The following is a 21,218-nucleotide window of genomic DNA, read 5'->3' as shown; positions in this document are numbered from 1 at the left end:
AAAATTATTTATTTATTATGTATACAATATTCTGTGTGTATGCTGGAAGGCCAGAAGAGGGCACCAGACCCCACTACAGATGGTTGTGAGCCACCATGTGGTTGCTGGGAATTGAACTCAGGACCTCTGGAAGAGCAGGCAATGCTCTTAACCTCTGAGCCATCTCTCCAGCCCCCAGAATTTGTTATTTTTTAATTTTTCTGTATAACAGCCCTGGCTGTCTGGAACTTGCTCTGTAGACCAGACTGGCTTTGAACCCAGAGATTTACTTAGCCTCTGCCTCCCTAGTGCTGGGATTAAAGGCGTGTGCTACCAAGCTCAGCCATTCTCTTGTGTTTTTAAAATTACCTATACATACATATAAAGTATGAGCTACTGCAGACAGCATGATAAAGCAGACATGTTCAGCTTAGAAAATGACTGTAAGCCTAATGCTTCTTTGTTCTCAAAGCTTCAATTATCAGCATTACTCATTTTCCAATCTGCTCCTGGTCCACAGGTCCAGGGAACTACAGATGAAGAGATTCAAGCAGAAGTGGTGAGCAGTTGCACGCTTGCAGCATGCTGGCAGTAGTGCTTGCATTTTTTTTTCTGCTCATGCTTTGACCTTGGAGCATCCTCTCACTTGCTCTGACTAGAGCTGTACTGCTGGTGTCTGGCATTGCTATCCTAAAGCTGGTGGTCAGGGTATAATCTTTGGGTCTGGCTACAGTCTCCACAAAGATTCCCATTAAACACTTATAGGAGACCACAAGCTGGAGAGCTCTACTACACATCTCTGTGTTACCCAATTTGGAGGGTAAACTTTTATTGTGCTGCTAAGTGACTCACCAAAACAAACAAACAAAAACCACATCTAAATAAAACATCTGTGCAATCAGGAAATTTATAAACAAATCCTGTCAGAAAATAATCGAGGCTCATGGGCAGCATGCTCTTCTCCCACTCAGTGCTCTTCTCAGTCTGGGCAAAGAGAAACAAGGGCAGCAAAGACAAGGCTCCCTTGAGCTCCTTCTAGAGAAGAGCAGACACCATTTCCTGCACAGCCTTCACAATCTTCAAGATGCTGCCGGTGGTGGTGGTGCACGCCTTTAATCCCAGCACTCAGGAGGCAGAGGCAGGCGGATCTCTGTGAGTTCGAGGCAGCCCAGTCTACAAGAGCTAGTTCCAGGACAGGCTCCAAAGCTACAGAGAAAACCTGTCTCGAAAAACAAACAAACAAAAAACAAAACAAATACAAACAATCTTCAGGACACTTTAGCTCACTCTCATGCAGGCCTTTCCTTATAACTATCCATTTTGAAAGGCTAATTTCCAAATTTTATTATCTTCGATTGAAACTAGCAAACTCAGCATCCATGGTGTCCAAGTTCACAGTTACTCAGGCTCTTCCTCCTGCTCTATGTTCCATGTCTCCTTCACCTGCCATCACCTCCGTGCCTATCAATGCCTGAACAGGGTCTGATATGGACCATATTCTTTGTGGAGCATTCATGACAGGAATATCTAGATTCCAATATACACGTTCTCCTAAGACAGCTTTATTGTGACATTTCTGTCACACAGTAACCATGAAAATACTTAAACAGAGACACAGTCTCCACTCAAACTGGAAGGATGAGTTATTCACTCTGCTCCAGAGTTCAGAAACCTTCAAAAATTACAGCTTCACACAAAGAGGTACTGTCATCTTTCAGTAAGATTAAAGAAACTGATCCTTTGCTCTGTTTAAGGTTTCTTTCAAGAAAAAGAAACCAAACTGCTGGCCCACGTGTGGGATGGTAACTGAAGTCAAGCAGCAGGTCCATACCCACTGTAGTCCGTGGAGAGCTCTAGGAAGTAGCCCCACTCAGGGTTTCTTGAGCACACAATCCTTCTCCCTTAGGGGCAGAGCCATGCACTCCCCCCTTAGGGAAACATTCTGCAAATACCATCAGAGGGCTCTGGGCCCCCCTGAGATTGTCTGTGGTCCTCAGGAAAGAAGATGGTGGAAAACTAGTACATGCCAACTGTTTTTTATTTTTTAATTTAGTTTTATTTTTTACATTATTTACACTCATTCTGTGTGTTCACACATTTGTCCATGTGTGATGTGGGAGTGTCATATCAATCTGTTGATTTCATTGGTTAAGCAATAAAGAAACTCCTTGGCCCTGATAGGTTAAAACATAGGTGGGAGGAGTAAACAGAATAGGATGCTGGGAGGAAGAGGAAGTGAGCTCAGACTCGACAGCTTTGCTCTCTGGAGCAGAGATGCCAGGCTCTGCTCTCCCAGGCATCTCTGACCCAGGATGGACGTAGGCTAGAATCTTCCCGGTAAGCGCACCTTGGGGTGCTACAATCATTAGAAATGGGCTAGTCCAGGTGCGAGAGTTAGCCAAGGCTAGATAGAAATAACAGGCCAAGCAGTGTTTAAATGAATACAGTTTGTGTGTTGTTATTTCGGGGCATAAGCTAGCAGGTGGCCGGGGTGCTGGGGACGCAGCCCCGCCGCTACCTATTTCAACACGTGTGCCATTACCACATGTGCTATGCATCCCATCTGTAAGTCAGAGGACAATTTCAGGAGTTGGTTCTCTCCTTCTACCATGTGAATTCTGGGGCCCGAACTCAGGCTTGTCAGACTTGATGGCAAGCACTGTTACCTGCAGAGTATCTCAGTGTCCCCTAAACGGCTATGTGGCATAAGTTCCAATGCAGATCCAAACACCTCTCCTCTAGCCATTCATCTGCCATGAGAACTGCCTACTATCTGCACTGGTGAAGCTGGTCCCCAGTCAGCCTTGAGAGCAGACAGTGGCATCAAGGTCCACACAGATGGAGAGAGAACTGAGAGTGGCTGCTGACCTGGGTTCTATTGAGGTGCAACCTGCTCAGCTCCGTGAGTAACACACCATAGCTTCAGTCTCGGCAGATGACTAATAGTGCTTCTGAGTGTGTTGAGAGGATCTCCTGACAGGAAACTACCATGTTCAGTGCTCAGAAGACTACGCAACACAGAGGGAGTCTTCTCAATAAGCAGTAACTGTGACATGCTGTTGCAGTTATTATCTGGCAACCTATCTGAAAGAAATAGAGTAGCTCCCTCAATAAACTGTGGTGTTTGAAGGAAAATGGCCCCCAAAGGGAGTGGCACATGAGGTGTGGCTCTGTTGGAGGAAGTGTGCCACTGCGGAGGTGGCTTTGAGGTCTCATAGATGCTCGAGCTACACCCAGTGCGACAGTTCACTTGCTGTTTCCTTTGGATCAAGATGTAATGACTCTCCGCTCCAGCACCATGTCTGCCTGCATCCCACCATGATGATGATGGGCCCAATCACAGCCCTAATTAAATGTTTTCCTTTGTAAGAGTTGCTATGGGCATGGCATCTCTTCACAGCAATAGAAACCCTAACTAAGACAATGTGAATACATCAAATCACTTAAATGAAGTCCATTTTACACAGAAAAGCTTGAACTAGTCTGGCCCTTTAGAAGAGGAGCAGGTTTCCAGAATGCCTTAAGAAAGTTTTGCGGAGGTAGGAGGTGTGCTGGTATGGGAGCCACAGGGGAGTTCAGTAAGGCAGTCTGTTAAGAGCTGCTCGACAAGATTGAAGCCTAGAGTCTGGGTAACCTGGTAGGTGTTGGGTAATAAATAAGAGGTCTGGTGCAGGAGGGATCCTGGTGTGAATAGGATTGATGAAGTGATTAAGAAATTGGATACTGGCCCTCCTTCCAGCTCAAGAATGCTTGGGGGCACTGCTGTGGCTTTTGAGTTACCAAGGCTTATATAGAACTTTCCAGATAGTGACGTGCCTCTATATCTACTATTTTATTTATGCCTCAAAATAATTTCCCGAGATGGGTAAGGCAAAGGCTATTGCCTAAAGTTAGTATCAGCTGTAACATGCATAAATGGTGACTGACAACACCACAAGAACACAGTCTGGGTGACCCTGTTTCCTCCCATCTCTGTGGTTTACACTGACCTGAACTACCCAGATGAAGGAGACAGGCCATGTCACAAAAGCCCACAAGCAGCAGCTGCCTAATCTACCTGGATCACACAGCACACAGGCCAAGGTCGGCCTTCTAAATACCTGATGTAAATGAACAGTATATTACGGTTCCGTTCAAACAGCTCAGACTCAGAGTCCTTTAGAGGAATCGGGTATTCCTTTAATCGTGGACCATTAGACAGAAGCAGGCATCTGAATCTGACCTGAATTCTTTTCTACAGTACAAGAAAAAAATTAGTTGCCAAGGCTCCAAGAGCCGACAGTCAAGGGAATCCAGCTTTTTAAAGGAGGAGGCTTGCTTGTTGCTGGCCTCGCACTAGCAGCAGCATACGGGGCTCATCATGGACAAAAGAAGCACCAGAAACAAGGCGCACGCCTCCCCACTAAAATCTAGTTCTATACCCGGCCTTCCTCTGGGAGCAGGGAAGGAGATATCTTAATTGAGGGAGCCATTTTGGGGTTGGCAAGAGGCTTGGCTTTGGAGGGGTTCCCAGGAGTCCACGGGGATGACCCCAGCGAGGACCCTGGGCCTTGTCCAGAAGTCAGACTGAGTATCACCATGGAACCTTCGTTCGGGGACAGATGGAGATAGAGACAGAGACCCACATCAGAGCACTGGACTGAGCTCCCAAGGTCCAGTTGAAGAGCAGGAGGGAGAAGATGAGCAAGGAAGTCAGGACCTCGAGGGGTTGGTCCACCCACTGAGACAGTGTGCCTGAGCTAATGGGAGCTCACCAAGGCCAGCTGAACTGTGACTAAACGAGCATGTGATCAAACCGGACCCTCTGAATGTGGCTGACAATGGGGGCTGACTGAGAAGCCAATGACAATGGCACTGGGATTTGTCTCTACTGCATGTACTGGCTTTTTAGGATCCTAGGCCTGGATGGGGGGGGGAAGGCCTTGGACTTCCCACAGAGCAGGATACCTTGCCCTCTCTCAGGACTGTAGGGGGAGAGGAGAGGGTGTGTGGGGGGGAGCAGGACGGAAGTGGGAGGAAAGGAGGAAGTAGGAATTTTGATTGGTATTATTTATAAAGCAATAAAAAATAAAATCTAGTTCTAAAATGTGTGCATTAATGGAAAAAGCTCTGTGGTCCTATCTAGCACTAGAGGGTGACGCAGCTTTGGGTAAAGTGTCTGCGCGCAGAGTGTGGTCAGTCTTTCAGGTACAGCATCTCCAAGCCATCATCTGACACCTCGGTAATTTACTCCTATACTCTAGGTGTCTCTAAAGAGATCCACTTCACTGTGTGAAGCACTATGTTTTGAGTCTGTGAGTGCCAGGCGGTGATGGCAAATACCTTTAATCCCAGCACTAAGGAGGCAGAGGCAGGCGGATCTCTGTGAGTTCGAGACCAGCCTGGTCTACAAGAGCTAGTTCCTGGACAGGCTCCAAAGCTACAGAGAAACCCTGTCTCGAAAAACCAAAAATAAAAAAATCAAACAAAAGGATTTTGAGAGCACTACCCTCATAACACTTCAGATTCCACTCCATGATAACACCACTAACATCATGAATGGGCTGGACAGAGAAGGAAGCGCTGTCCCTGGCTTCTGCAGCCTGAGGTCCTGCATTCACTTCAGATTTGATATCATATTCCAACAGATATTCAGGCTTCATCTGAGAGCCACCTCACAAAGAGCTCTTTATCTAAACTAGTCTTTTACCACACACACACAGCATACAAAATCTATACAGTTTAGCCAGGGCTCGCCAGGAACTGGGAATCCTCCTGCCTCTAGCCTCCCAAGTCCTGAGATTCTATACAGATCCCCAATATTTCTTGAATCAAAAATTAAAAGGCCTAGAAACATTTCTTTTCACATTCTTTCCTCTTCAAAATTATGTGTGGCACACAGCCATGGAAGTGTCACGGAGCTCCTAGGAGACTAACAAGGGATGCTGGGTAGCAGTGAGAAGGTTTCTGTCTGCCTACTGACTTATAGATAGACAGACTGGTGAGCCTTCATGTAACACACTAAACTTAACATTAAGAGCCATGGGTGCTAACTTCTCAAGAGACAAAACCCTTCAGTCCTGCAGCTCACTCATCTGAAGACAAAGAAAGAGAAGGAAGACATAAAGGGCCCAAGAAACCAAAAGACAGGCACGGGAGAAATGTAGAGAAAATTAAGGCTCACAGACCCCAGAGAACATGGTGCTTTTTAAGCAACGCACCCATCTTGTGGCCATTTCAGATACTGCCACATCAGTGCACTCTTTCAGAACAGGAAGTATAAGGCAGGGAGAGCAGGTCAGAGGCTTGAGTCTCACCAGGCTTCCTGTCACTGGCCCTCATGCCATCTGGTAAACCATGTGACTTCCAATAGTCTCAGACCATGCCTGCTGTTCTCCCCTCACCCACTAAGCTATGAAGAGTAAGATGCTTGTAAGAAATAGCTATGAATCATAGCATTATCACAGCACCGAAACACAGTAACAGCACAAGTATTTCTAGTCACACGAGACAAAGTATTTCCAACTCTCACACTAATCAGGAGGTACAACCTAGTAAACAAAGCACAATTTAAGAACATTTAAAAATAACAGAATAGCATACCAATGAATGGCAGAGCCAAGCTTTTAAAATTCTACACCAAAAAGTTGAAAAGTTTGGAAGCTAGTTTCCATACCTCAATAGTCCCTTAGCACAAAACCCCTTTCCATGTCTAGAGGAGACTCTAACTGCACAGCTCACGATGTCATATCCTGACATTTCCTGACATTTCCCCTAAGGCCTCCTCCCACACACAGGTGGAGCACAGGACACAGAGCTCATGATGCATTTGCCAGAGACTGCATCCGTACCATGCAGTTCCACTATGCCAATACCTGACTCAACCACTCCCTCTGTCCTCCTCACTATGTCAGCAAGACTGAGTTACTCCTGTGCGTGCTTTCCTTCATCTTTCACCAGAGAAGCTTTGTGTCTTGTAGCCTGGTAAGCTATAGGCTTTCATTGCAGAGTGAATTTCAAGAAAAAATTAGACTCACCTAGAGTAAACACAAACAGGGGGAACCATCCAAAATGCACCCCAAGCAGGTAAAGTGCTCCAGGAATGGGAGGAATTTCATACCCCAAATGAGATATACATGGTGTACAAACACTGTGAAGGTAGTTGTTGTCTGATCTTACAAAAAAGGATAGGAACTTATCTGAACTATGGAAGAAAACATCTATTTACTAACATGTTTCCAACTAATGATGCTTAGAGCTGGAACCTCTTTTTAAGACTTGCCCAAATGTTTGTAAAAGAGTAGGTGGAAACTCAACAGCCAGCCAAGCAGTATTTATACATCAGACACTACACCTGCACTGCTGAGACTCCGCAGTAAGCAAGAGTAAGTCTGTCCTGCGGTGTACTCTGTTTCAATGAGGCCCGATTAATTTGTGAATATAAAGGGCTGGGGAAAGCGGTTAGATGCCGTGATTAGAGAAGACATCTCTGGGATCTGAAGGGAAACCATGTAAGTTCTAAGTTGAAAAGTTAGCCACTGTAAAGAGCAGAGGGTAAACACACTCAGTGTGGTCTGAGAACACAAGAAAGCAGGGGATCTGAAACAGGAGACAGAATCAGAGACACTATAAAGACCTTGTCACCTCAGCAGGACACCAGAGTTTGGTGATAACATACACCAGACTTTTAAGCAAAGGAAAAAAAGGATGGGAAAACAGAGGGCCACTGTAGAAAGGAAGTGGTTTGAGGTGGGCAAAATCAGGGTACACTTTAATGACAGGCTATGGGGTGTGAAGATAGGTATTGTGATATTTTGTTTGTATCCTGACAAAGAGGGTGGAGCTAGCCACTAGGTAACCATAGAGGTTTGGACAGACTGGAAGCGATAAGGCAGGACGGAGACAGGAGCTTGGCACTTTTCAGCCTGAGCAGTTGGAGAAGTACGTGGTGACTGTGGCTGATCCTTTACTTCTCTGTAACTGATTCTGGGTTTTATTTATTAAGACTGATTAGGATAACGCTTCATATAGTGCCTATGAACAAGAGGAATCAAAAGTTGCAACAATGTTCCTGTCCTAGATCCCAGGATCATCAAGAAAGGACAGGGGAAGGAGAAGGAATGTGGGCAGAAGAGAGGCCTTCTCACAGGCAGAACCACGTGAACACACGTGACTGTGTCAGAGCTCGCTTGGCTCTGCGCCCTATACAAACCTATTCCCATGTGACTGTGCTGAAACAGAAGCTATCATTTCCCGAGCCTTTACTAATTTCTAGGCACTATATTAATCAATGTACATACTGTCATGGCTAACCCACACATAAAAGCCAGGGCATCTAGCGTATTGTATACAATCTCAGATAGCATTACTTTTCTCAGTATATTTTATCATCTTTTAATGACCAGGAAGCCATTCCAAGCTCTTGCTGCCCCCTCAAGGTCCAAAGTCACACCCACATGGTTATGTGTGAGCAATAAGACCCTGATTATAAGTCCCACAGTGCTTTGGAATATGGATGTGTGGGTTCACACACACTAACTGAGCTACTTTCTTATAGGCACATGGTTTACATTTCTCTCATTCATATATTGGACATTTTCTACATCATACTTTACCTAATTTCTCTATGCATTAACAGAGGGTTGTCTTTGTTAAATTAGTGTGACACATGACCCAGATAATGTTATTTCATACAGAGCCTTGGGGGTAGAATCAGCTCTGGATTCAGATCTGAGTCCAGTGGTGACATCAAACTCTTCACTGTACCTCGTGTGAACCTAAACACAATCTTTATTAGGCCTTTACTCTGCCTGTCTCTATCCTGAAATTTCTAATTAAAGCCCCTTCAATTATAGTATTTCCTCTTTAAAAATACAAATTTATCAAAACATGAGTACACCGTGATCATTTATATATTAGCCATAAAACCCATAAAAGTTATAAAGTCGTGTGAAGTTAAAAGATTATGAGGGTTCTCCACATATTTTTACTTATTTTTTTATTATTTTTACTTCTTTTTAGAGAATTTCTGATCACAATAATTAATGTCAAAGTCAACACAGTGAAAACCAAGAAAGCAAAATCTGTTCCAAACCAGCTCAGTGTCAACAGGGTTTCTGTCTCATCTTTCTGTACACTGGACAGTTACACTCCTCCTACAGCAACAGACTGTAAGGGCCAATGAGGTTCAACTCAAGGATGTGATATACAGTCCTCCCTCACGATCCACAGGAGCTGGGTCCAGAATCAGAGCATGCTCAGTCCCTTATATCAAGTAGTAAAGTGTTTGTGTGGAACCTGCATGCGTCCTACCATGCATAGAGAAATGACTTCTAGATTACCAATAATACCTAAACACAATATAAATGCTGCATATTAATTGGCATACTATTTAGGGAATAATATCAATGAAAAAATAATCTGTGTTGTTCTATACATGTATTTTTCCCAAATACCTTCACTTCACAATGGGTCGAATCCATAGACAGGAAACCCACAGATAGAAAATGTCAAGTGTTTATGAAGGTCTTGTAAAAACAGAAAGGTGCAAGTTATACAACACAAAAGCAGATGTCCTTATTATGGGGTATGAGTCCTTAATTTGAAAATGGGAAGTCCTGCATGCTCTCAAAAGGAATACTGTTTTGTTTTTGTTTCAGTTGGTTTTGTCAGTTAGTCTTGCTGTGCAGACCAGGTTTTCTTGGAGTTCACTACATAGCCCAGGCAGAACTGAAACTAAAGAATCTCCTGCCTCAGTCTCCTGAGTGCTGAGACTACAGGCGTATATCACCAACCTCAATAAATCTGAAAAAAAATGTATTACTGACATGATATCATATCTGACTATATGGGATACCACACATAAAAGTACCCTAAGCAACAATGTATTGTAATGACCTTCAGGTTATATATACAAACTATATATCTGCTGGGCGGTGGTGGCGCACGTCTTTAATCCCAGCACTCGGGAGGCAGAGGCAGGCGGATCTCTGTGAGTTCGAGACCAGCCTGGTCTACAAGAGCTAGTTCCAGGACAGGCTCCAAAACCACAGAGAAACCCTGTCTCGAAAAAAAAAAAAAAAAAAAAAAAAAACCTATATATAAAATACGCATGAATTTGGGAAATACACTTGAGTTCTAACCCCAGGGCAGTTTAGTAAAAATAAAAAGAGCAACAATGCCACTCCTACCAAAGCAAGACACAACAGAAAGCCCCTAACCATTTCTCAAACACTCCGGTACAAATATTTAAGATAAGGACACTCTGTGTGAGCTATCAATTATATATTATAAGCATTAACGATTTCATCAGAGACATCAACTGAAACACAGAGAATGACCTAACACAAACGGTAGTTAGTGTACCTTCGTGTTGCAGGCCAGCTCCATAAGCCTCTTTGCATTTTCTTCTGAGCGGTACCTTTTAGGGAGCTGAACCCTGAAGAACTTCAAGGCACCCTCAAAGTCTGTCAGCAGCAAGTCGTCCTTGGAAGTCTTGAATTAAGAAAAAACAACCACATGTAGGAACAAAATGTCTGTTATGAAGATACCCAAGAACCATTTTACAACTGTACTGTTTTGCAGAGTAACCTGAATACACTGCGCCAATGAAAATGGCAGAGCACACTGACCGCTTAGTGTGAGATGAAAACTACAAACAATGCAACAGGGCAGGACACCAGACAACCCAGACATGTACCTTCAGCAATCCAAGGGCGACATTAAAAATGACACTTATTCCCTGAAAGAGAAGAGACAAGACAGTTTTAGTGTCTGTATCCACTTTGTCCTGTTAGCTGTAGCGCCATCATGGACAGGCACTCCAGCCCTGTTCTGACGCTCAGAGAGAACGAGTAGTTCTCCAACAGCCCATGACTGACTCCACACCAAACATGATAGTCATACAATCTATTAATATGACAATCACACATATCCCAGAGACCTGAGCTTTCTTGGAGGTCTCTATATCTGTCTTCCTCATCTGACCAATATGGAAGCTGTGTAGTTCAGAACAGGTGAACTATCTTCACACTAAACAGTTAAGGTGTCTGGGCCTTCGTCTCTAGAACTAATACTTCTCTTATTTTGGTATTTTCAGACAAGGTTTTTGTTTCACACTGGCTGTCTAGAACTCACTCTGTAGACCAGGCTGGCCTTGAACTAAGAGATTCACCTGCATTGAGGCGTCCTGGGATTAAAGGCTTGTGCCTGGCTATATTTTTCAAAATATAGAAGTAGAACTGTAATACATTATCATATAACATTACAGTGGGAAAATGTCATACTGCATATAAAAACAGGTACAAAAAAGGTGAAAGTGCTGTGTAGTTAAACTGTAGAGACACTGAGACTGAAGTATTTTCAGTTGTTCTTGATCATATTTTCTGAAATTTGTACTGAGGGCACATCTTTTCTAAGGTTTTTCTTTCTTAACATACACACACCTCTAGAATCTCAACCTATGTCAAGGCTAAGGACATCTTTCACACTGCCTTGTTTCTTTTACTGTCAATGCTCTACTTTCAGTAAATTTCTTCCTCACCTCAAGTCAAGTCTTTAGCTAGTATAGTTGTGTAACTCGGCCTACACCCTACTCATGGGAATGCTGGGGGATCTCTATCAAGGCCTCTCTTTAAAGAGAAAAATGCAGAGCTAGGAGTGCGAGCATACAACTGCACTCTGCATCAGGAGACACCAAACAAACATCCCCTCAAAAGGAAGGTACCAGTTCCCAACACAAGTTCGGATATGACAGCTACAGCTTAATTCTAAGGATAAGACTCTGAGAAAGCCGGACACTGCAACCTCTGTCTTCCTCTACACAAGAAAGGAACCCCTATTTTATTTATTTATTTATTTTGGTTTTTCAAGACAGGGTTTCTCTGTAGCTTTGGAGCCTGTCCTGGAACTAGCTCTGTAGACCAGGCTGGTCTCGAACTCACAGAGATCCGCCTGCCTCTGCCTCCCGAGTGCTGGGATTAAAGGCGTGCGCCACCACTGCCCGGCTCAGGAACCCCGATTTTATTTACTCAGTGTCACAGTGTTACTGAACACTAAGTAGTCTGTCTGTCTCTTCTCAGCAGAGAACCTCTGTGAAAAGGGCAAGCCGGACACTGGCAATCCCCAAACAAAACAAAAGACGAGATCTGACATAGCCTACAGCAGGAGTCTAAGGACTGTGAGCACTGACACATACCTCGCAGAGCAGCAGGTCCATGATATGGAAGACCATGTAGAGAGGGAATTTTGCAGTGAAAAGTGTAAGAAACCACTGGGAAGCGTACATGTGTGCTTCAAGGCTGATATCCAGGAAGTGGTTGTACAGATCAGGAATGTATTCCTGAAACAGGAAAGTAATTAGTTCTGGGCATATATGCAGCTCACCTACGTTTCTTAGGAGGCTCATAAATCTGCCAGCAGTAGCCCAAACAGTCAAACACTTGCGTATCTCTGAAGTGCTTCAGAACACTTAGTGGCTATTTTCCATACTACAAACTGGCTGAGAGAAAGAGGAATTCCCGAGAACAGTGACAAGTATTTGGAAAGCCAGTTTTTATTTCCAAGTTGTGAAATGTTTTGGAAAAGTCTGCCTCAACTATGGTAGGGTTATCGTCAACAGACAACCTTTGTAGCCCTGGGGAACATTTCCTCCCTGCATTTGCTATAGAAAAGTACCTGACTAAGCAATTTGCTCTTAGGTTTTTTTCTACGACTGAAAACCCAGCTTAAACATATCAGATTCCCAGCACTGTTGGATCTCTGCATCCTCATCGCATAGTAAGAAACAACAGCAATAAAAGCCATTGTTCCCCAATCTATCTGCCAGAGTTTTCACCTATCTGTCCAACCCAGCCTGAGTTCCCGTACCTGCATGAGGCGCTCCAACTGGTAGAACTTGCAATGTAGATCTTCAAAATTTTGCTTGAAAAGTTCCCTGAGGCCATAGTCAAACATGATCTTTACCAGAACACTGAATGCCTGTTCTTCGGGCATCTGTATCAGATGGGCAATGGAGGAGTGGGATACAAAATAATGACTCCAGTATCTTCAGCTTATCCCTCCACTGTCAGGAAATGGAATGGCGCACAGAAATCCAGCTCTCAAATTTTATTTAATAGCATTAATTCACTCAGGCAAGGAATGTTAAAGGAGGGCCTACTTCATGCTACCACTGCCTTCCTCAGAGCAAGAGTGTAATGAAGTAGGAACCGGTAGAAGGGCTGATGAGCACCCAGGACAGCAAAGCTTGTGAATCAAGACCAGGTTCCGCGGAAAGGATAGGGCTAGAGGAGGACACAACAGCACGTTTCAGCTCTCTGAAATAATGAGGCCGTTTTTCCAGTCATTTGACCTGTCTTTGCTACAGTGTCATTCTAGCAAAATTATTATTTTTTTCCTATCACAGTAAGAAATAGTTTGTGGGGCTGGAGAGAAGGCTCAGTGGTTAGGATCACTTACTACCCTTGTAGAGGACCTCAGTTCCTACCACCCACATGGCGGCTCACAAACATCTGTAACTCTAGTTCCTGGGGATCCACTGTCCTCTTCCAGGTTCTGTGGGTACCTACAGAACTATCATGCACATAAGGTCCTGCAGGCACACACAAATACACATAAATTAAAAATAATTCTTAAAAGTAGCTTGTCTCTAAAAACAAAACAAATGAATAGCTTATTCTAGAAGAGCCTTCCACACCCTCAGGTCTATGTTATTACTCACAGTACAAGAGCAGTGGCGGCAGAGGCGCTGAGCTGCCCTCCTCCAGTTCTGTCTACAAATGCCCATTAGGAATAAGCGTATCTCTCATGACTTTATGGAACATGCCTCCAAGAATATGGAGAGATGTCTAAGTTTCAAAACAGAAGGCAGGCACTGGCAATATTAAGAATCCATTTAACTGTAGCAAGCTTCAGAAAAATCAAGATGGTGGGAGGGCTACTGAGGAACACGATACTGGAAGTGGGCAGAACACAGGACCCAGTGAGAAAATAGCACAGCAAAAACAAAACATGACAAAGCGTAGCCTGGGAAGGACAGGCTGTATGGGACAAAATGTTAGAGTTTCTGAGATATTTCCTGTACATGTGAGGGAGAAGTGGCTTCATTTGTGTGGCATTTCTGATGCTGGAAACACTTAACACAAAGGATGCAGCAGGAGTTCTGAATAGGACTAGAATTTGAGGAAGCCATTTTCAAGGGGTGGTGATAATTAAGTGGGAATAAATGTTCTTTGTGTGAAACTACAATAAATAAAAGATGAATCATATGTATGCACGACTGAGACATAAAATCTGTCTAAAACAACAAATCAAATTAAAGAAAAAAAACAACTGACCTGTTTATTAATGCCATAGGATTAGCATATATTCCAAATTTCCCCAAATATTCTAATTGATCCAGAACCAACCTTGTTTTATTCTGTAACTCTGCTGTACCTGCTACAGACATCACCACGCTGAGCTCACAGGAAAGAAGACAGGGCTAAAATTCTAAGACTTCCTGCCCTCTGAGAGCAAACATGGAAGCTTTATTTTGACTTGCATGGTTTCCTGGTGGGCCCTTGTCCTCTCTAGCTCTGTCTCTTTCTTCCTTCCCTCTTTGCCACTACAGTCACACTGTGCCTCTTTTAATTCCATACATTTGAAATTCTTCAGCTTCTATAATATTATATGATCCCCTTTGACAGCAATGTTCTACTCTATTTTCATGCTTTTAAAATATTTCTACTGCAACAGAGCAAGGGAAAAGGCAAATGGTACTGGAAAGTATACAGCAGAGTGACAGCCTCTTTTGTTTCTCAGTGTGCCAAGAGGAAGGAGCCTTTAATCTAAACAAAGTTCTCTGTTACAGTCTTACACTGTTCATTGCATTTTACCTGTACGGATCTATTAATGTCCCTGAAAGCATGCTTGTACAGCTATCTGCTTACAGATGGTGGCGTTACTAGCTTGTCCTGTGCTCACTCTTAGCTTCATCTCTCTAGAAGCAGTCAGAATTGCTGATACTGCCTGTGTCGTGTTCTTGCCACACATTTATATTAAATAATGAGATGATTATGCAAATTAAGAATCTGAACATTTTATGGGACAATGTGTTTAATTTATTTCTTACACATCAATGGTTTGAAGCAAAGACGACAGGGTGGTTTTGTAAGGCAAACAGGTGCAGCATCTGATGTGCTGCTGGATGAGATGGTCATAAGAGTCCCAATATGGCAGGGTGGCGAGCTCAGAGGTAGGACATTCACCCAGCAGGTTTGCCTTCCTGGGTTCAACCCCCAGCCCAACAGAACCCTCAGCAGCTCATGAAGGGCACATGCACGGGGATGGGGCACGGAGTGTGGACCGTGTGCTAGGCAGGAAGTCACATTACAGCTATGACGTAGAACACCCTGGTCCTTACAAGACAGGTTCAAATATTTGCTACTTTCTTTTAAAAGCTAATAAGCTGTGTTTGTGGAAATGAAAAATGAAGACAAAGAATAAATCAGTAACTAGAAGTCAAATGATGACCACTTAATATGGCTGTTGAGCGTAATGTATTTCTGACCTTTCTATCTACTTCAAGAAGTAAAGTTGAAGAATAAAGATCTTTATTAAACGAGCACATGAGTAGAATGATACTGAAAAAGCCTGATCTCTTCCCAGGATACAAATTTTCAAACAGATATCAATGACTGGCTATTTTACAAACAACAAAATGTCAACCAATACTGAAGTCTGTCTAACCTGAAAATAAAAAGGAAATCTAACTTTATACTAGTTCTCAACACAGACATCAGGTTTCTCTTCATAGAGCCATTAAGTTAGAGTTTCTAAATACAAGTTCTGTCCAGGAATATGGCCAAACCTAACCTTAGCCATATTAACGCCCAGGGAGGTCTGTGTAGTTGTGACACAGACTCAACTTACGTGGAGAAGCAGCACAGCCGCGAGGAAGGACTGGCCCTGGCAGTAACCAATTTCTTCATCGTACACAGAGTATGCCTGCACAGGGACAAAAAACAAAGTGCTTAAAGTGATAACCCATTCACTGGGTGGTGGCAGTACACACCTTTAATCCCAGCACTCAGGAGGCAGAGGCAGGTGTATTTCTGTGAGTTCAAAAGCCAATCTAGTCTACAAAGCCAGTTCTAGGACGGGTTCAAAAGCTACACAAAGGGGGCTGGAGAGATGGCTCAGTGGTTAAGAGTACTGACTGCTCTTCCAGAGGACCCGGGTTCAATTCCCAGCACCCACATGGCAGCTCACAACTGTCTGAAGATCCAGTTGCAGGGGATCTGACACCTTTGTACCAATGCACATAAAAAAAATAGTTAAATAAACCATAAAATATTAAAAAAAAAAAAAGCTACACAAAGAAACCCTGCCTGGAAAAACCAAAAAAAGGGACATGAGTCTAGGACCACCAAGGGAGCAGGCAGGAACAGAAATCTCTGTGGGTATGGGCGTTGGCCTGGGATGTCAAAGGGAGTAGGCAGGGACCAGAAACCTCTGTAGGTCTGGGACCTCTGAGAGAGCTGCCAATCCAGGTGCACCCAGTTCTGTGACCTCCAAGGGAGAATATCAGAGCCAGAGACCTTTACAAAACCAACCCTAAGCCAGGGACCTCCACAGGAGCAGATCCTGACCAGGGATATTTACAGAAACAGATCTGAGCCGGAAACCTAGATCAGAGCAGGCCTGAGACAGAAAACTCCATAGGAGCGGAGCAAACCAGGAGCACTGAGTGACCTCCAGAAACACAAAGTGACCAACGGGGTAACTAGAACCGTGGCACTGAGTACACCATGAGGAACAACCATCAGAGTCTTGAATCCACTGGCACTTAAAAGATTAATCAACAGGATCAAAGACAGCCCAACCACACCAATTAGAGGAAAAGATGAGTAGACAAGGTAAGAACACATGCAACACTACAAAGAGCAACATGACACCAGTAAAATCTAGAGACCCTACAACAGCAAGACTTGAACAACCAAATATAGATGAAGCAGAAGATAATGACTTAAAAAATAACTTCAGGAGAATGTTTGAACCTCTGAAAGGGGAAATGAGAAATTCCCTCAAAGAAATGGAAGAAAAGACAAACAAAAAAAATTGGAAGACATCAGCAAATCCCTTAAAGAAAACTAAGAAAAAGAAATCAAACATATGAAAAAAACTATTCAAGACTTGAAAACTGAAATAGAGACAATAAAGAAAGCAGAAGCCAGAGTATTAAAGAAACAGAAATCATGAGAAAACCATCAGGAACCACAAACGCAAGGATGAACAGCAGAATACAAGAGATGTAAGAATCTCAAGTGCTGAAGATACATTAGAGGAAATAGACTCATTGCTCAAAGAAAACATTAAATCTAACAAAAGCTTAACCCAAAATATATAGGAAATATGGGACACTATAAAAAGATGAAACCTAAGAATAATAGGTATAGAAGAAAAAGTTCAACTCAAGTACAGAAAATATATTTAATAAAATCATAAAAGAAAACTTTCTTAACCTAAAGAAAGATATGCCTATAAAGATACAAGAAGCTTTCAGAACACCAAACAAACTGGATCAAAAAATAAAAGTCCCCTTGCCACATAATAATCAAAACACTAAACATACTACAGAATAAAGAAAGAATATTAAGAGCTGCAAAGGAAAAAGGCCAAGTAACACATAACGGCAGACCTATCAGAACTACACCTGACTTCTCATTGGAGACAATGAAAGACAGAAGATCATGGTCAAGTGTTATACAGACATTAAGAGACCTCAGATGGCAGCCCAGACTATTATACCCAGCAAAACTTTCAGTCACCATGGAAGGACAAAACAAGATATTCCATGACAAAACCAGATTCAACCAATAAGTAGCCAAAAACCCAGCCCTAGACAAATAGTAGAAGGAAAACTCTAACCCAAGGAAGTTGGCTACATCAACAAAAACGACAATTGATGGTCTCATAGCAGCAAAATCACAAAGAAGGGAAAAACACACGAATTAACATCACCAACAACAAAAAATAAATTCACAGGAGATAGCAATCACTGGTCATTATTATCCCTTAACATAAATGGACTCAACTCACCTATAAAAAGACACAGGCAAATAGACTGGACACAAAAACAGAATCCATCCTTCTCCTGCATACAAGAAACACACCTCAAACTCAAAGACAGACATTGCCTCAGATAAATGGAAAAAATTTTCCAATCAAATGGACCTAAGAAACAAATTGGTGTGGCTATCCTAATACTTAACAAAATAGACTTCAAACTAAAATCAATCAAAAGAGACAAAAATAAGGAATTTTCACATTAGTCACAGGAAAAATCCATCTAGAGGAAATCTCAATACTGAATATCTATTCCCCAAACACAAGGGCTCCCTCATATGTCAAACACTTCTAAAGCTTAAAAACATACATTAAACCCCAAACACTAATAGTGGGATACTTCAACGCTCCCCTCTCACCACTGGACAGGTCAGTCAAACAAAAAATGAACAGAGAAATAAGAGAACTAACAGATGTTATGACTCAAATGGACTAAACATGCATCTATAGAATATTCCATCCAAACACAAAAGAATATACCTTTTTCTCAGCACCTCATGGAACCTTCTCAAAAACTGACCACATACTTGGTAACAAGACAAATCTCAACAAATACAAAAAAAATTGGAATAACCTAATGTATCTTTTCAGATCACCATGGCTTAAAACTAAAATTTAAGGGCAATACTAATTCCAGAAAACCCACAAACACACTTTGGAAATTAAACAATGCTCACCTGATCAAAAAGGGGTCAAGGAAGAGATAAAGGGAGAAATTAAACACTTCCTAAAATTCAATGAAAATGACCACACAACATACCCAAATTTATGGGACACAATGAAAGCAGTGTTAAGAGGAAAGTTCATAGCACTAAATGCCTACATGAAAAAACTGGAAAACTCCCACACTAGTGAATTAACAGAACCTTTGAAAACTCTAGAACAAAAAGAAGCAAACTCACCCAAGAGAACTAGAGGGCAGGAAACAATCAAATTGAGAGCTGAAATCAACAAAATAGAAACAAAGACTACAATACAAAGAATCAATGAGACAAAGAGTTGGATCTTCGAGAAAACTAACAAAATAAATAAACCTTTACCCAAACTAACTAAATGGCAGAGAATACCCAAATTAACAAAATCAGAAAATTAAAAGAAGCATAAACAACAGACATAGAGGAAATACAGAGAATCATCAGGTCATATTTTGAAAACCCTGTACTTCAAAAAATTGGAAAACTTAAAGGAAAAGAACAACTTTCTGGATAAATATCACTTACCAAAATTAAATCAAGGCCAGATAAGCAAATTAAGCAGACCTATAAATGCTGAAGAAATAGAAAAAGTCATCAAAAGTCTCCCAACCAAAAAAGCCCAGGACCAGATGGTTTCAGCTCAGAATTCTACAAGATTTTCAAAGAAGAACTAATATCAATACTCCTCAAGTTGTTCCACACAACAGGAACAGAAGGAACATTGCTAAACTCTTTTTATGAGGCTACAATTACCCTGATACCCAAACCACATAAAACATTACTAAGAAAGAGAATTACAGACCAATCTTACTCATGAACACTCATGCAAAAATACTGAATAAAATACTGGCAAATTGAATCCAAGAACACATCAGAACCATCATCCACCATGACCAAGTCGGTTTCATCTCAAGATGCAGGGATGGTTCAACATACAAAAAAAAAAAAAAAAAAAAAAAAAAAATCTGTCAACATAATCCACCATATAAACTAACTGAAAAATAAAAACCACGCAGTCATCTCATTAGATGCCAAAAAAGATTTCCACAAAGTAGAACATCCCTTCATGATAAAGGTATTGGAGAGAGCAGGAATACAAGGAACATACCTAAACATAATAAAGGCAAAATATAGCAAGCCAACAGCCAACATCAAACTAAATGGAGAGAAACTCCCAGTGATCACACTGAAATCAGGAACAAGACAAGGTTGTCCACTCTCTCCATATCTATTCAATATAGTTCTTGAGGTCCTAGCTAGAGCAATAAGACAACAAAAGGAGATCAAGGGGATACAAATCGAAAATGAGTAAATCAAAATCTCACTGTTTGCTGATGATATGATCGTTTATATAAGCAATCCCAAAAATTCTACCAAGGTACTTCTACAACTCAGAAATACTTTCAGTAACGTAGCAGGATACAAAATTAACTTGAAAGAATCAAGTACAGCCCTTCTGTACACAGATGATAAATGGGCTGAGAAAAAAATAGAGAAACATCCCCCTTCACAATAGGCACAAATAGCATAAAATATCTCAGAGTAACTCTAACCAAACAAGTGGAAGACTTGTATGATAAGAACTTTAAATCTTTGAAGAAAGAAATTGAAGAAGACACCAGAAAGTGGAAAGATCTCCCATACTCTTGGGTAGAAAGAATTAACATAGTAAAAATGGCAATCTTAACAAAAGCAATCTACAGATTCAATGCAATGCCCAGCAAAATCCCAGAAAAATTCTTCACAGACCTCGAAAGACCTCAACTTCATATGGAAAAGCAAAAAGCCCAGGATAGCCAAAATAATACTGCACAATAAAAGAACTTCTGAAGGCATCACAATCCCTGACTTCAAACTCTACTACAGAGCTACAGTATTGAAAACAGCCTGGTATTAGCATAAAAACAGACAGAAGGACCAACAGAACTGAATCAAAGACCCAAATATTAATCCACACACCTTCAAACACCTGATTTTGATAAAGAAGAAAAAAAAATTAAGTGGGGGGGAAAAAAGCACATTTAACAAATGGTGCTGTCATGACGATATCAACATGTAGAAGAATGAAAATAGACCCATATCTATCACCATGCACAAAACAAGTCCAAATGGATCAAAGACCTCAACATAAAGCCAACTACACTGAACCTCATAGAAGAGAAAGTGGGAAATACACTCGAATGCATTGGCACAGGAGACCACTTGCTAAATATAACCCCGGCAGCACAGACACTGAGAAAAACAATTAATAAATGGGACCTCCTGAAACTGAAAAGCTTCTATAAAGCACAGGACACAGTCAATAAGACAAAACGACAGCCTACAGAATGGGATAAGATGTTCACGAACCCCACATGAGACAGAGGTCTGATCTCCAAAAGATACAAAGATCTCAAGAAATTGGTCATCCAAAGAAGAAATAATCCAAAAAAAAAAAAAAATAATGGAATACAGATC

At 42.0% G+C, this 21,218-nt stretch overlaps 1 protein-coding gene across 1 annotated transcript in view; it reads right to left on the bottom strand.

Moving 5' to 3' along the window:
* Rabgap1 (RAB GTPase activating protein 1) overlaps positions 1-21,218 on the bottom strand; it is a 142,805-nt gene that overhangs the window by 13,091 nt on the left and 108,496 nt on the right. The window contains exons 17-22 of the mRNA XM_050124880.1: positions 15,871-15,945; positions 12,826-12,951; positions 12,155-12,298; positions 10,658-10,699; positions 10,324-10,452; positions 4,037-4,213 (exon numbers count right to left, since the gene is read on the bottom strand). Of these exons, the coding sequence (XP_049980837.1) occupies positions 4,037-4,213; positions 10,324-10,452; positions 10,658-10,699; positions 12,155-12,298; positions 12,826-12,951; positions 15,871-15,945 (693 nt within the window). The remainder of the gene's footprint in view (positions 1-4,036; positions 4,214-10,323; positions 10,453-10,657; positions 10,700-12,154; positions 12,299-12,825; positions 12,952-15,870; positions 15,946-21,218) is intronic.

This window comes from Alexandromys fortis, unplaced genomic scaffold (genome assembly GCF_014885135.2).
Source record: "Alexandromys fortis isolate MF-2015 unplaced genomic scaffold, M_Fortis_MF-2015_v1.1 scaffold_228, whole genome shotgun sequence".
In the NCBI taxonomy this organism is placed as follows: domain Eukaryota; kingdom Metazoa; phylum Chordata; class Mammalia; order Rodentia; family Cricetidae; genus Alexandromys; species Alexandromys fortis.
The sequence above is the reverse complement of the archived record's forward strand: the minus strand, read 5'-3'. Positions and strand labels throughout refer to the sequence as shown.